This window comes from Pantherophis guttatus, chromosome 4 (genome assembly GCF_059756535.1).
Source record: "Pantherophis guttatus breed Tessera chromosome 4, ASM5975653v1, whole genome shotgun sequence".
NCBI lineage: Eukaryota > Metazoa > Chordata > Lepidosauria > Squamata > Colubridae > Pantherophis > Pantherophis guttatus.
In genome coordinates this window covers 142269960-142285271 of record NC_142066.1, presented here as the reverse complement: position 1 = coordinate 142285271, position 15312 = coordinate 142269960, and the positions used below count along the sequence as shown (strand labels likewise).

At 36.9% G+C, this 15312-nt stretch overlaps 1 protein-coding gene across 17 annotated transcripts in view; it reads left to right on the top strand.

The window, feature by feature from the left end:
- Window positions 1-15312, top strand: part of PARD3 (par-3 family cell polarity regulator) — a 650052-nt gene that overhangs the window by 175146 nt on the left and 459594 nt on the right. For 2 of the 17 annotated variants that reach the window (XM_087893017.1, XM_034402630.2), the window contains exon 1: window positions 15005-15146. The exons of the other annotated variants lie outside the window; for them this stretch is intronic. In XM_087893017.1, the coding sequence (XP_087749143.1) occupies window positions 15057-15146 (90 nt within the window). In that variant the 5' untranslated portion in view covers window positions 15005-15056. Of the gene's footprint in view, window positions 1-15004; window positions 15147-15312 lie in introns of those variants that run through there. 17 annotated transcript variants of the gene reach the window in all.

The window sequence follows — 15312 nt, the reverse complement described above, 5'->3', positions numbered from 1 at the left end:
TGGTAGTGAAGGCTGAGTTGAGATACAGGGATTGGTTCAAAACCTGCCGGTAAATTTCAGTGTCGGAAAGTAGATTTGCACCTGGGTCCAGATATCTACCCTCACCACCATTTTATGTTTATGCAGTGAATAAATATGTCTGATTCTGAGTTTTATTATGAAACAGTTATGTTCCTCTGCCAAGCATTCTACGGTTCTGATGTTGAAGAAACTTGGCCTTAAGAGAAAAATGTGGGCAGAATGTAAGCTATCTTCTTCATTTATGTTGTTAGACACCAGGAAGTGATTTTACTGCCCCATACGTCCTAGAAATGTAGATTAGATTACCTTTATTAAGTTCTGGTTTATAAGCCCTGTCATTATACAGAAACCATAAAACACCACCATGTGCTTTCCATATATTTTCAAGTGATTACATTGATAATTTAATAATCCATAGTAGCATGAATTTGAGCATGTGAATTGTGCAACACTCTGAATGAATGTGATCTGGGAAAGAAATTGCTGAGACAGCAGAGAAAAATGATTAGGCTTAGAGAAGAATGAATGACTGACTGTCTACAAAAAGTCTTTTTTTTCAGATACCTAGTTTAAATCAATTGCTACCCATACGTGGAAAAAAATAATTTTGAAAAGTACAATTTATTGGATATTGATGAAGAAAGAGTGAAAGGATTAGCAGAAAGTACAAGGATGATGAGAGATACAAAATGGAGATCATTATTTGGCAATGCCAAGGATATATCTTGAAATGGAAAAAAAAGAATGTAATGTAGAATTTTATACAGGAAGAACAATGTGATTCCTGCCTGAAAAATGGTTAAGATGTACATTCATTTCCCAAATGAATGAATGGCAAATGATGAATGACAAATGGAAGCAAAGAAAGAGGTTGTGGAAACTGGTTAGATGAACAAGGAGAAAATAATTACTTTACCTGGAAACGCAGATGGGGAACATTCAAAGAAAGACTTAGAATGCTAAAGTAAAATAGATCTGGATGAGAAGAAAAATATTTATATGAGAATAATTAATGCAAAAAAAAGTGGAGAAAGGTTTCTCTGTAATCTATTCAGAGAGAAAATATAGTTGCAAAGAAAGCAAGAAATAGTAAAGTTTAAAGGAAGCAGAAATGCAGCATGAATGCTGAAAATAACATTGTTTTGGAAATGGGAGAAAAAGGTCAAACAAGGAGCCTTGAGTAAAGAATGTAATTAAAAATAAAGCAGATTAAATGATGCGAGATGAAACTGAAGTGAGGATGAGCTGCAAGGTTTGGCTTCCCTTGTGGGTTAGTACTGCTGCATTTGTTGACTCAGTAATTGGCCCAAACTTTTGATAGAGATTGTTTAATTGCTCTGATTCCTTTTGATAATTTCAAGTCAACCTGGAAGATTGCTCCAGAAGGATATTAGTCAGCGTGGCTTTTAGCACTGGGGTTTAACAGGATCAGTGCTGATATTTTTAAAAAAGCTATTCTAGGTACAGACGTCCTCAAATATTAGGAAATACATGTCTAACTGTGGATTGGAGCTAATAGAAAACTAGCTAATAAAGTACCCATATGATTTTGCATGCCCAAGCAACCATAATGCTTCCTAGTTTGTCTCAATATTTTACTCTGGGCAGTAATAGAGGAAAAATATAATAATTTATTCTTAGAGCAAATTTGCCCAAATAATCATAAAGAAGTAGAGTTTGTAGAGCACATATTTCTTCTCTCTCTCTCTCTCTCTCTCTCTCTCTCTCTCTCTCTCTCTCTCTCTCTCTCTCTCTCTCTGTGTGTGTGTGTGTGTGTGTGTGTGTGTGTGTGTGTGTGTAGGTATTCTGAGCTCTGACCTTATAAATCTCATATCTAACAGACCTGGAAGAACAGAGTCTTACTATTGGATCAGTGCGCTTGGATCATTAGCAGAGGCTAATGATCCAAGAGAGATCCCCATTCATGGTTATTGTATTGCAAATAACTAAATAACCAAATAACCAAACTAAATAACTGAATAACTGAATAACTGAATAACTAAATCTAAGTCTAGTTGTTTATAATGTCCTTCTTGAAAAGAGTGAGAAATTTAGAAAACAAAAGGTAGTGTTTGAATCTGTATGGTCATACCATAACTAAGCATGATTTGCAAGGCTAGAAAGTAATAGAACTGTGATGGTAAACCTATGGCATGTATGCCAGAGGTGGCACGCAGGGCCCTCTCTGCTGGCATGCATGCCGTCAACCCAGGTCAGATTTCCGTGGCATTTCTTTTGTGAAATTCTGTTTCCCTGCAAACGAAAAAACAGAAGCCCACAAAAAAAAAAGATCTTACCTCTTGCCGCGCTGCCAGTGTTGGGATGCCCCGCCTCCCACTGGCCAGCTGGTCTTTGGGTCTCTGCTGCACATGTGTGCATGTCCACGCATGCCCATGTGCATGTTCGTCCATGCACATGTTTGTGCATGCACATGTTCATGCATGCACGTGCCCACGGCTTTCAGTTTAGGCATGCACGCGCATGCAGTTTGAGCACTCTGTCTAAAAGGTTCGCCATCACTGTAATAGAAGAAAGGCATAGTAATTGGTATTGGTATAAATCAGATTTAGTTGTTTTTTTTTTCTTATCTCATGCTTTTAATTTCTTTGATCCACTATTTCTTACTCTGTTATTCTCTTTTCATAACTTTGATTCTCCCTTAAGGTGGCATGAAGGGTATATTTATATGAAGGCAAGGGAAAAGAAAAGTCACCTAGCAAAATTCTTAGACAAATGAGAATTCCCCAAGTTCAAATATTTGGATAGAATCTAATTGGGGAGATATTTTATTGGAGTGAGTGACATACATAAAGTCCTCAACTTATGATCGGTTGTTTTAAAGACCATTTGGAGTTATGATGGGCTTATGCAACCCATAAAGCACTTTTGCCCATTGTAAAGTGGTAACCTCTGCAGTCTCATGACCACATTTTGGGTGGTTGGCAATTGGCTTGCCTTTACAATTAGTTGCTGTGCCCCACAATCACATGACTGTGATTTGCAATGTTATTCAATGGTTACTGACAAAAGATGCCCATTTTGGAAGAATGGGCTCGCTTAATGATCACGCCTAATGAATGTATGATTTGATTAATCACCTATGTCATTCACTTAACAATGTGAAAAATGACAAGGGAAGGAAAATGGTGCCTTGACTTGCAACCATAATGACTTGCGGCCAGATTTCCATTTCCAATTGTGGTCATAAGTCAAGGACTACTGGTACAAGTATCTTATTCTTACCTGTTGAAACAGTTTTGGAAGATTCTTTCTTCTTGACATGTATGGTAAACCGTTACACACAAAGGTTGCATCTTAGAATACATTTTATTATCAGATCAAGTTCATAGATGATAGATAAGCCTTATACTGTATTTAACTTGCATTTAATGGGTTCATAATATTTGTGAATTCATCAGAATTCGAGACCTTCGAGACCGTCTTCTGCCACCAATAGCCTCCCTCCGACCAGTCCGCTCCCACAGAGAAGGTCTCCTCAGGGTGCCATCAGCCAGGTTATGTCGGCTGGCGACACCCAGGGGGAGGGCCTTCTCTGTGGGAGTCCCAGCCCTGTGGAATGAACTGCCCCCAGAAATACGTAAGATCTCTGACCACCGGGTGTTTCGCTGCGCACTGAAGACCGTGTTGTTCCGCCAGGCCGGGCTACCAATATAATAATTTTAAATTGGGGTATTTTAAATTTTTTGGGTTTTAAATCGGCCAAATCTATTTAATTATTTTAATTTTTAATCATTGTTGTGTCTTGTGTTTTTAAATCGGCTGTACACCGCCCTGAGTCCTTCGGGAGAAGGGCGGTATAGGAATAAAGTAATAATAATAATAATAATAATAATAATAATAATAATAATAATAATAATAATAATAATAATAATAAGTACTTGGGGATTTTAGAAGCCTCTGACTTAATGCATAATAAAGTCAAGGAATTAACTTCAGCCAAGTACATTCGGCGAATTCGTAAGATATTAATGTCCAAATTGAGTGGAGGAAACATCATAAAAGCCATAAATACCTGGGCTATACCTGTGATTAGATACTCTGCAGGAATAATTGACTGGACCCAGATGGAGTTAGACAATTTGGACAGAAAAACAAGGAAGCTTATGACAATGAATCATGCCTTGCACCCTAAAAGTGATGTTGACCGATTATATTTACCAAGAGCAGAGGGTGGTCGAGGACTCCTACAAGTAAAGCAGACTGTGGAAGAAGAAAAATGCAGCTTGAATGATTACATCCAGAAAATTGAAGAACCAATGATTAAGGAAGTAAATAAAGGAGGCCTTTTAAAGACAACTAAAACAAAAGCAGAATATAAGAAAGAAGTAATTGAGCAGCGAGCTGAAAATTGGAAACACAAAGCTCTGCATGGCCAATACTTGAAAAGTATTGAAGGCAAAGCTGACCAGAAACTAACTTGGAACTGGTTAAGATCAGGAGTACTGAAAAAAGAAACTGAAAGCTTTATTTTGGCAGCTCAAGAACAAGCCCTAGCCACAAACTGTATGAAGGCAAAAATTCAACATGTTACCACCAACAGCAAATGCCGCCTCTGCAATGAGAAAGATGAGACAGTCGACCACCTGATCAGTGGGTGCAGCAAAATTTCACAAACTGACTACCTACAACGCCATGACCGTGTTGCTAAAATCATTCACTGGAAATTGTGTCAGAAGTTTGGATTTGAGTACAGCAAAAACCACTGGGAACATCAGGTTGAGAAAGTTTTAGAGAATGAGAAACTCAAGATCTTGTGGGACTTTAGGATTCAGACTGACAGGCACTTGGTCCACAACACACCTGACATAACAATAGTTGAAAAGAAAAAAGTATGGTTCATTGACATTGCAATACCTGGTGATGCACGAATTGAAGATAAGCAGCAAGAAAAAATCACAAAGTACCGGGACTTACAAATTGAAGTTGAGCGACTATGGAAAAAGAAATCGTGTGTTGTCCCGATTGTAATTGGAGCCCTTGGAGCAATACCCAAAGGGCTACCCCGCTATTTAGAAATTCTAAATCTGCCGGACTTGAACATTTTGACTCTACAAAAAACCACCTTACTCGGAACAGCTTACATCCTCCGACGATACCTTAACAGTTCCTAGGTCCTTGGTTAGGACTCGAGCTGCTGAGCTATTAACCAGCCTCAAAGGCTGTGAATCTCACTAAAGATTAACCAATAAATAATAATAATAATAATAATAATAATAATAATAATAATAATAATAATCAATAAAATGTTATTATGGCTTAGTAATAATAGCTGTACGGTGAATATTTGGGTCATACATACTTAAGCAAAGTCTACCATGGTACCTCTTTTGTTTTGGGATCTATATTTGTAGGTAAATTTGTAGTAAAAACAAAACAGCTGATTCTTCATTAGCAAAATGTACTCAGTTAATGGCTGAAGACCTGCTTGGAGCACAAGATTTGATTTTCCTAGAGGAAAATCACTTTTCATTTGTTAAGTCTCAGGATCATTTCGCTAGTTGTAAGACCCTTTCCTTCTGTCTTTTTGTACAGCGGCTTTAAATCAGATTTGTATGAAGCGGTGGTTGCTGATTAGGTCCTAATTGGAACATACGCATGAGCCTTTCTACCTCATTTTATCCTGATTTCAATCTATAGTGACTGTTAAAAAAAAATTTGAGTTAGGACTTTAATAAACACGGTTCCTTGAAGATCAGTTTTCATAGGAGTATAATTGTCTGAGAAGCTTTTGAGAGATGCAGGGAATTGGAGAAGAAAGGAAAGCTATTTCCTATCTTTGCTGGAGCAAAATAAACTAAGAGTCTCCAGCCAAAGGGCTGGTTGATTCACACAAAAATGTGACCCCTTCTTGACCCATGTTTGTTACACAGGAGTTCTTATCACCCCCCCCCACTCCCTATAGTTTAAATTTCTTAATTCTGCCTCTTATTTCCACTGATAGCTTTGCATATCCTGACATAAACTGAATACTATTTTGCTAACAGCAGTGTTACCAAAGGTTGAACATTTGTGAATATTCCATACTGCCACAGCAGTGCCATCCAAAAATTGTCACAACTCAGCTGGGATCGCCAGAGGCTTTTAAAGGCATTTTTTCCCCCCTACAACCTCCTGCAATCATCAAGGCTTTTTTTTTTTATTTTTAAAAGCATTTTTTTGGCCGAAGCGGTTGTAGAAAAAATGCTTTTAAAAGTAAAAAAAAAAAAAAGCCTCTGATGATCACGCGGCTCAGCTGGGCATGGTGGGGGCACAGGGAGTTTTGCTACTGGTTCTCCGAACTACCCAACGCTATCGCTACCAGATCGGGCGATCCGGTCCGAACCGGGAGCATTTCACCCCTAGTCTAAATAAAATCCATCTGCACCTATCTACATGTCTGTTCAATCTTTCTCTATATCGGTTTGCTATTATCTGGCCAACTTTAAAGAAAACATAACTTTTGGTATCTGTTCTACTTATGTGCATTCAATGAAGCAAACAACATGTCTTGAATTGGATGGATGATTTACAGCTTGGTTATCAAACACTGTCCCTAGAGACAAATTCATTAGGTGTTTGATGAGCTTGACTTGAGGGAATAAAAAGTCTTTGAGCGTTTTGCTTACTTAGGACTTCTTTGCAGTTTGGTTACAGAAAATAAAACTTTCCCGATGGCAGTATTAAAACATCAATCAGTGTTTGGATTTCTTTTCTATTCTGTCAATTTTCTTCTTTAAACTTTTTATTTTTTATTTTTGGTAATGTTCCAAAGATATTGGAGAAGGTGCATGGCTGGTTTTTGTATGCCACTCATGTCTCTTATCGACCTTCTTAAGTCACTTATATCAACCAAATGATTTACTCCTTTGCAGGATCCATTTGTATTGACCAAAACCTGTTTCTACAGATTAGGGCAGGGGTGTCAAACTCGCGACCCTTGGGCTGGATATGTCATATGCTGCCCACACCCATCCCTGGTTTAGTGAAGGGGAAAAAAGTCACGATACATCACATGACAACAACGGGATGACGTGAGTTTGATATCCCTGGGTTAGGGCAATTTGTTTAATCCAGTTGCCCTTCTGCACTAATAAATTAATTAAATATAGAGAGCCAAGTATCTGCCATCCTTTTTAAACATCAAAGGGGAAAGACCAAGGCAGGACTGACACTGCTCTGATACTTGTTATGAAAGTATTTATTTCTACATTTAAAACAAAACGAATGTTGAATCAATTTTTATTCTACTTTAGAGCTTGCAACTTTAAAAATTAAACAAGAAGCACAGGGAATAGAATTTAAATTTAAAGACTTGGATTTAGTTAGCATTTTTTTGATTAAAGAGTAACTGCATTTATTCTAATGCAGTGGTTCTCAACCTTCCTAATGCCGCGACCCTTTAATACAGTTCCTCATGTTGTGGTGACCCCCAACCAGGGGTGGGTTCTAATTTTTTTTACTACCGGTTCTGTGGGCGTGGCTTATTTTGTGGACGTGGCTTGGAGGTCATGTGACTGGGTGGGTGTGGCTAGCTGGTCATGTGACCGGGTGGCCATGGCTATGTGTATAGGGACTACTCAGAGGGCTGAAAAAAGTCATTTCTGACAGGTCCTCACACTTTTGACTGGTCCTCACACTTATGACCATCCTCACATTTATGCCCGTGCAGCATTCTTAACAACCATGTCACTCATTTCACAACTGCTTCTTTTCACCATGGTGAAAAGAAACGTAAAATGGCAAAAAAACGTAAAATGTGAGGATAGTCGTAAATTCGAGGACTGGTCAAAAGTGCAAGGACTAATCAGAAATAACTTTTTCAGCCCTCTGAGTAATCCATATGCATAAAAGGATACAGCAATAGAGAGGGATGAAGGAAGGGAAGGAAAATTAGAGTAGGAGTGAGGGTAAGAGAGGGAGGAAGAGAGGAGGAGAAGGAGAAAGGAAGAGGAAGTAGGGAGGAGAAGAAGAGGGGAGGAAGAGAAAGGAAGAAGGAAAGAAGAGAGGTGGTAGGTTTGAGGAGAAAGATTGCTGTACAATAAAAAAGATGAAAGGGAAGAAAGCCAACCCCAAACAAATATAAAGATATTAAGATAAAGAATGAATTGTTAAACTTTAAAGAATAAAAGAGAACAAATATGAATAAATAACAATAATTAGAAACACACATACAAACATACAATGTATTTTCTTTGAACAGAGTATTTGGCCAGTTCACAAATTTAAACAGTGTTTAGTCATTTCAATTCAATTTACAATTTCTATATTTCCCTTTTGCCATATTTATTCCTCATATATTTTTGTAAAAAACCAATATTACCCTTCATCCTCATCTCTAATCTTAATCAAATTCAATTTTTCCCTTCTATTCTATATTATACCCCTTCTCATTGTCATCTATTTTTATATCCATCCTCACATTGGTTAATTATGTAATATTACAGTTGTTTAATATAAATTCAACATTTTAATATAAATCAATTAGTTATATAACTACCTTTTTTGTATATTAATCAATATGAACATGAATATTCCAATTATTTCCATGCAATCCAATTTCTTACAAATCAATTAATTATATTTACCAATAATAATAATAAACCAAATAATTTCCCCCATATATTCCTCCAAACCACAACTTAACCATTTCTGCTTTCAACACAATATACAATTAATAGTATCTCAATTATTACAATTCCCTAGTTAAATAGAGCTTTTTTTCTTTTATGTTTTAAAATCTTGAACTCTCCTCTTTTTCCCTAAATTTCCCATTGTTTGCACCTACCTTTTTTGGTGAGGAAAAAGAAAAGAAATCTGCCTGCCTAATTTTCCAACATTGCAGCAACAGCAAAGCCAACAGCCTGCTTTACTTTCAGTTTCATTTTTCAGCATAGCTAGGGGAAAAAAAATCTGCTCCAGCAAGCAGCAGAGCCCTGAGCAAAACAGCTGAGAGCAAATCAGCTGAGAGTCAGGAGCTGATCTAATCAAGGGCTAATTAGCCTATGCTGAAGCTCCACGGGCCAATAAAATTACAAAAAAACACCGAACCATTTGTTAAATTGCTGGCTCGCCCGCCCCTCACCCACCACTATTTATTGGCAATAAATAGTGGTGTGGAGGGGTGGGGCAAGCCAGCAATTTAACAAATGGTTCGGCCGAACCCCTAGAACCGGCAGAATCCCACCACTGGCTATAGGGCGGCCCTTTGAAGCCCCGCGGCAAGAATTTAAACAGTTTTTTTTCCTCTAGCCATCAGCTGGGACTCAGGAGGCAGCAATAGATTGGGAGTGGGCAGGATAAGCGAACGGCCGGCGATCCAACAGAGCAGAGAGTGAGGGTGAGTGAAGGCGTGGGGGAGGCGAGAGAGGGCTTTGGCGACCCCTGTGAAATGGCCGTTCGACCCCCAAAGGGGTCGCGACCCCCAGGTTGAGAACCGCTGTTCTAATGGTTAGGTGTAGATGTACACGATACCTGCATATATCTATTACAATAATATATATTGTGCTTTCATAAATTCAGAGTACTACATCGTATCTAGTTGTAAGCTTACTGAGAACTTTAAAAATCAGTATTCTTGGGCATTATGTCACATCTGTGATTTAAATTGGGACCTTCTTAATTTATAACTGCCCATGTTATGTATATACTGTGAAAAATTCAATGGAGTGTTTGTGTGAAACACATGGTTGAGAAAGTGAATTTGAAGAAATTCACAAACATACCTGTTTCTATCATGAAAAAGGAAATGAAAAATGAGTGAAAACACAATTAGCCAACAATTTATTTATGTTTAGATAAATGTTTGGAATTACGCAACATCCTTCATTCAGAATTTTTTTAAGGACCCAGTATTCTGTTTTGATTCAGAACTCAGTTACAAAGTACTTTTCTTTTGGGTTTTCATTAGTATTCATAGCTCCATCAGACTGCAGTTCAAACTCTTTTTCTTGTTTTTGTCACAGAAAATGATAGAACAAGGTTGCTTAGAAACACTTAGCCACACTCACCATGGGAATTATCAATCTGTTCAGTGTATTCACCTCCACATGGAAGAGAGAAAATTCAGTTTAACTGCTGACAGTGTTAATTGATTGCAAGTTGTTTTAGTGAGAGTATTATGTCTCAAGTAAGATTTTCCTTTACTCTCATTAATTAGATATAGGAACAAACATACAGAAATAGTGACTTTATGCTACTACAGAGAGCATTTTAGGGTTACAAGTCTAATTTCAGTGCCCTTTTGGAAATGCAGATTATAATAACATCTTGGTTTTATACATGTTTTGATTAACAGCACACATTTGGCTTTATAATGTGTCGAGTTTTACAGAGACAGCTGATTACATCTGCAAATCTAAGAACAGAGGCATTGAAAGAGGCAAGCCCACTACTTATGAAATTTATTTGAGGTTGCATAATCTGACTTTTGCTGCCTTTTAATTGACAAAGCAATTGCAGCGTTAATATGGGAGCTAGCCCTCCTTATCTGGAAGAAAAGATGAAACTTTTTAATGTTTTACCTGGTGTGACTCAGATTGGCTTCTGTTCATTATTTGTAACCAAATGCACTTTCATAATATTTTAGCTCACCTTTATTGCAGTTTCGCTGTCTACTTATTTTTCAGTCTATGTTTATTTTTCAATTGTTGAAGTACCTTGATCAAAGCATTGGTCATTTCATTGCAATTTTTAAAAAAATAAATACCAACTTCCCACATTGAATAATCACTATTTCTCAACAGTTAATTTTATATATTTTTAAAAACCGAAGATAAATTTTTGCTTGTCATAGTCTGACTCTTCAGATTCCTTAATTAATTTTTTTCCTTGTGTTATTTTAAAACAATCCGATCTAAACTATGTAGGATAAAATTAATTAGTTTGTGGGCTAATTTCTGTATGCTTGTATATTTTTAAAATCCTGAATTTAAATAACTAAAAGCTGGCTCTATTGTTGAAAGGAGCAATATGCTATAATTGTTTATCATCTTATGGTTAATGTGCAAAATTTAATTGCGAAATCACAAGGTTTTTTGTTTGTTTGTTTTGCAGAGTTTTTTCAAACCTGATTACTGTTTCAGATAACACTTATTGCTAACAGAATATTACATAATGATAACTTTATTAAATTTTGCTGTGCTTTAAAAAAATCTTAGACGCCAATATTATTTATCAAAGTAAAACATATGCTGGTAATACATGAGTAATTCTACTCTTCAAATCAGAGCAGAGCATAACATCAGAAGAGGACAGTTTTAGCCATGCAGAATGCTGCTGGCTACGGAAACTGAACACAAATATGAAAACTCATATTATTTTAACATTTTATCTTGGTTACATGTTCCTAAGAACATTTATTGTAGTCTCTTTTTGTATTAAACAACTGTTCAGCTTTAAGAAAGTAGTAGCAGTTTCACTTGAATTCTGGGGTATCTTTGAAGATTACATTTGCTGCAGATAAATACTTTAATTATAGACACCTGGAGCTAGTTTAGCAAAACTGCTGCTTTTTGCCACTATGGTAGGGTTGTCACCATTATTCAATAGAAACCATCAGTTTAGCAAAGCTTTGGATCTAATCTAGTTGCTCTCCCTGATCATGCTCCAAGCTGTTACTGATTCACTTGTGGATTGATTCACACATCCTTTGAAAACATTAAATCCTATTCATTAGTAACAGAAAATTACATTCGTACTGTGAACCAAAAGGCCTGTAGATTTTGCAATATAAAAAGGCAGGTGTCAACCATCCAAGTTGGTACATTCTAAAAAAGGAACTCCTGGTACATACAAATAACTAAGAACTTGTGTACTAGAGACAAATTCCATGTGTGTTGAATCACACTTGGCTAATAAAGAATCCTATCCAATCCAATCCCATCCCATCCCTCCACCCATCCCATTCCACCCCACCCCACCTCACCTCACCTCACCCCACTCCACTCCATTCTACTGTTTCCTTTTAGAATGATCAAACTAGATATGGAGGTGAATTTTTAAGGAACATAAGGCTATTGGTGTCTTCTCATCATGATTTTGAATAATCTTTCTCGGAGAACAGCTATTAGGAATTGCCTTCAGCCCTGATTATTGGCTTCTTTGATGGTTATGAGTTGTCACCATGGGACCCAAATTCTGGACTAACTGAGCCCAACCTAGCAGGGCTTCTTCTGTGCCACTCTTACCTTACTGTTTTTCCCATTATGCCCTGTAAACAACAGATCTCTATCCTGAGAACACATTATTTTGTATAGGAAAATAATTGATGCTTTTCATGTAAGAATGGAGAATACCTTTTTGCCAGATGTGGGACTTAAACACAATTTACGGTAATCAGAAGACATCATTTCTCACTTAACTTTTAATTCTTCCCTCCCCTTCCCTCTCTTCCCCTTTCCTTTTAATTCTTTTTTATTAAATTCTTTTTTATTAAACTTATCTGAATGTAAAATACAAATGAAAATAGTGGAAAATGGGGAAGAGGGAAGTGTAGGATAAAGGGGAGAAAAAGAAAGAAAAGCACTGACTTATTAATTCTTTTCAGCCCAGTAGAATAAATTAATACCATTACTACTTCAACTTTTTACTTTTACATACCTAATATGTATGAGCCATTTGTATAACAACAAATTTATCTAATCAGCAAAAATCCAAAGTCAAAAGTTTTATTATCTTCTGTCTTAATCATAAAATCCAGAAGGGGTTTCCAAGTAGAAATAAAACTGGATGTATTCACTTCTTTGATTAAAGCAGTTAATTTATCCATCTCTGCTCGTTCCATCAATTTTTCCAGCCATTCTTCCATTATAAGAATTAGAGTAACTTTCCACTATTTCCTTTTAATTCTGTTACCTGTCCATCATCATTATCATCAACCTTGGTGGATCAGTGGTTAAAATGCAGTATTGCAGGCAAACTCTGCCACAGCCTGAAGTTCGTTCTTGATGGGGCTCAAAGTTGACTCAACCTTCCATCCTTCTGAGATAAAATGAAGACCCAGATTGTTGGGGGCAACATGCAAATAATGCTTCTACATTGTAAACCGCCCAGAGAGTGTTATGGAAAGCTCTATGGGGTGATATATGAACCTAAATGCTGTTGATATTTGAGAATTGGGTGGCCTTCTATATCAAATCAAATCCATAATCAGTTGATGGGTACAAGTGAATGTGGTCAGGTTTACGGAAAACACAAAAACTATTGTTTATTGTCTGCATTTACAGGCTGCTCCAATACTTACAAGTTCTGAATAATGTGATTTGTTTGTTCCATAAAACAAGCCATTGTAGAATATAAAGTTTACGGCTTGGTGAAATGAGTGTACTCACCCAATTGTAGTTTAATCATCAAACATGATTAAAAAAACTATAATTTACGACAGAGTGAGCTTAGTTTCTATATAGCAAGTTAAGAATAAATACTAGCGTTGGCATTCTATAGATATTTCTGATTTAAGTTTTGAATCAACACTGGTTTTTTAAAAGTTATTTTATTTACTCATATATATGATAAAGCTCTTAAGGAGTCATCCTCAAATTGTAACATGATAAAATTTGAGTTGACATTTGCACTTTAAACAAAACTTAGATGGAGTTACTATATTTTTCGCAATCTCTTTGATAATATTAATGTAATTTTTTAAAAGTGTTTTTCCAGTTTGGAGTTTCCCAGAATTGCATACAAAATAAACAAATGCCTGACTGACTGACTGACTGACTGACTGACTGACTGACTGACTGACTAATTAACTATGATGCACAATATGTTGGCTTTGTCACTTTTTCATGCCACCGAAGGAAAAGACTTTATCTGTTCATCCTAGATATCTTCCTAAGACAATCATCACAGAATAAAACCACTCACACATCCACTTAAGCTATTCATACTGCTATTAGCGAACAGGTTATTCATGTTCAGAACTGAGGTTTCTAAGTCCTTGTATGCTCTATTGCTTGCCTTTGATGACAAAAAGATAATTCGTTTTCTACATTATGAGTTATTATATTAAATTTATTAAAGTATATTCATTTTGATGTATTTATCATAATTGACTATTAGATTTTTAAGCTACAAATGTAAGAACATGGCATATTCAAACTTAATATAATTTACAGTAAATTGTTAATTTTTCTGACAAGAATTAAATAGGTATTGGTAAAGGAAATTATAGCTTCGAAGAGTGGGAAATTGGAAAATAGTCTTTTCTTTAAAATACATGGATTTAAAAGTTGAGTACATAATGTTTAATTTGATATTAAAGTATCCAATTAATTAGAGTGGCTAAATAAGATTGATCATAATTTTTCATGTTATAAACAGGCTTTAAAATATTGCTTTGGTTTATGAAATGAAATTGACTATAATTGTCTGGAAATTAATTAATGTTATACTGTAAAAATATTGATTAACATACTACCAAAAAGTCTTGAGAAATGCTAATAAATGATAACACCATTTTATTTTTCCCTATAGCTATAGATATTGATTAGTATACATGCTTGATTACACTTAGTTATGTAGACCTATTAATATTTATTTACACACACACACACACACGCACGCACGCACACACACACACACAGAGAGAGAGAGAGATACACATACACACACACGGGTGTGTGTGTGAGTGTAATATTATTGCTTTCTAAATATATTAAATATGGTAAGAAGGTGCAGTAGTTGGAATGCAATATTACAGGCTAACTCTGCTCACAGCCAGGAGTGCAACCCCACCCACCCCCGCTCCTGGCACATGATGGCCTGGTAGGCCCGTTTTTCTTTCTTACCTGTTCCAGATCCTCTCTATGCATGTGGGAAGGGCGAAAACAGCCTTTCCCATTCCCTTGGAGGCCCTATGGAGGCTGAAAGGGCTCATTTCCCAACTCTCGGTGAGACAGGAAGTAACATTTTTTGCTGCCCTCAGCCTCCAGAACCTCTCTAGGAGTCTCTCTAGGAGTCTATAGGAGCCTCTCTAGGAGTTTCTGGAGGCTGGGGACAGGAAAAAACGTCACTTCCTGCCCCACCGGCAGTTGAAAATGGGTCCTTTCAGCCTCCGGAGGGCCTCCAAGCGAGTGAGAAAGGCAGTTTTTGTCCTTCCTAGATTCATACAGAGGATCTGGAGCCAGGTAAGAAAGAAAAACAGGCCTTCCCCACCCCTCCAGAGGCAGGAAACAGCCTGTTTCCCTACTTCTGGTGGGCCCAGAAGGCCCGAAAATCAGCTGGCCGGCGCACGCATGCGCCCCAGAGCTGAGCTGGTGTGCCCACTAATATGGCTCCGCATGCCACCTGTGC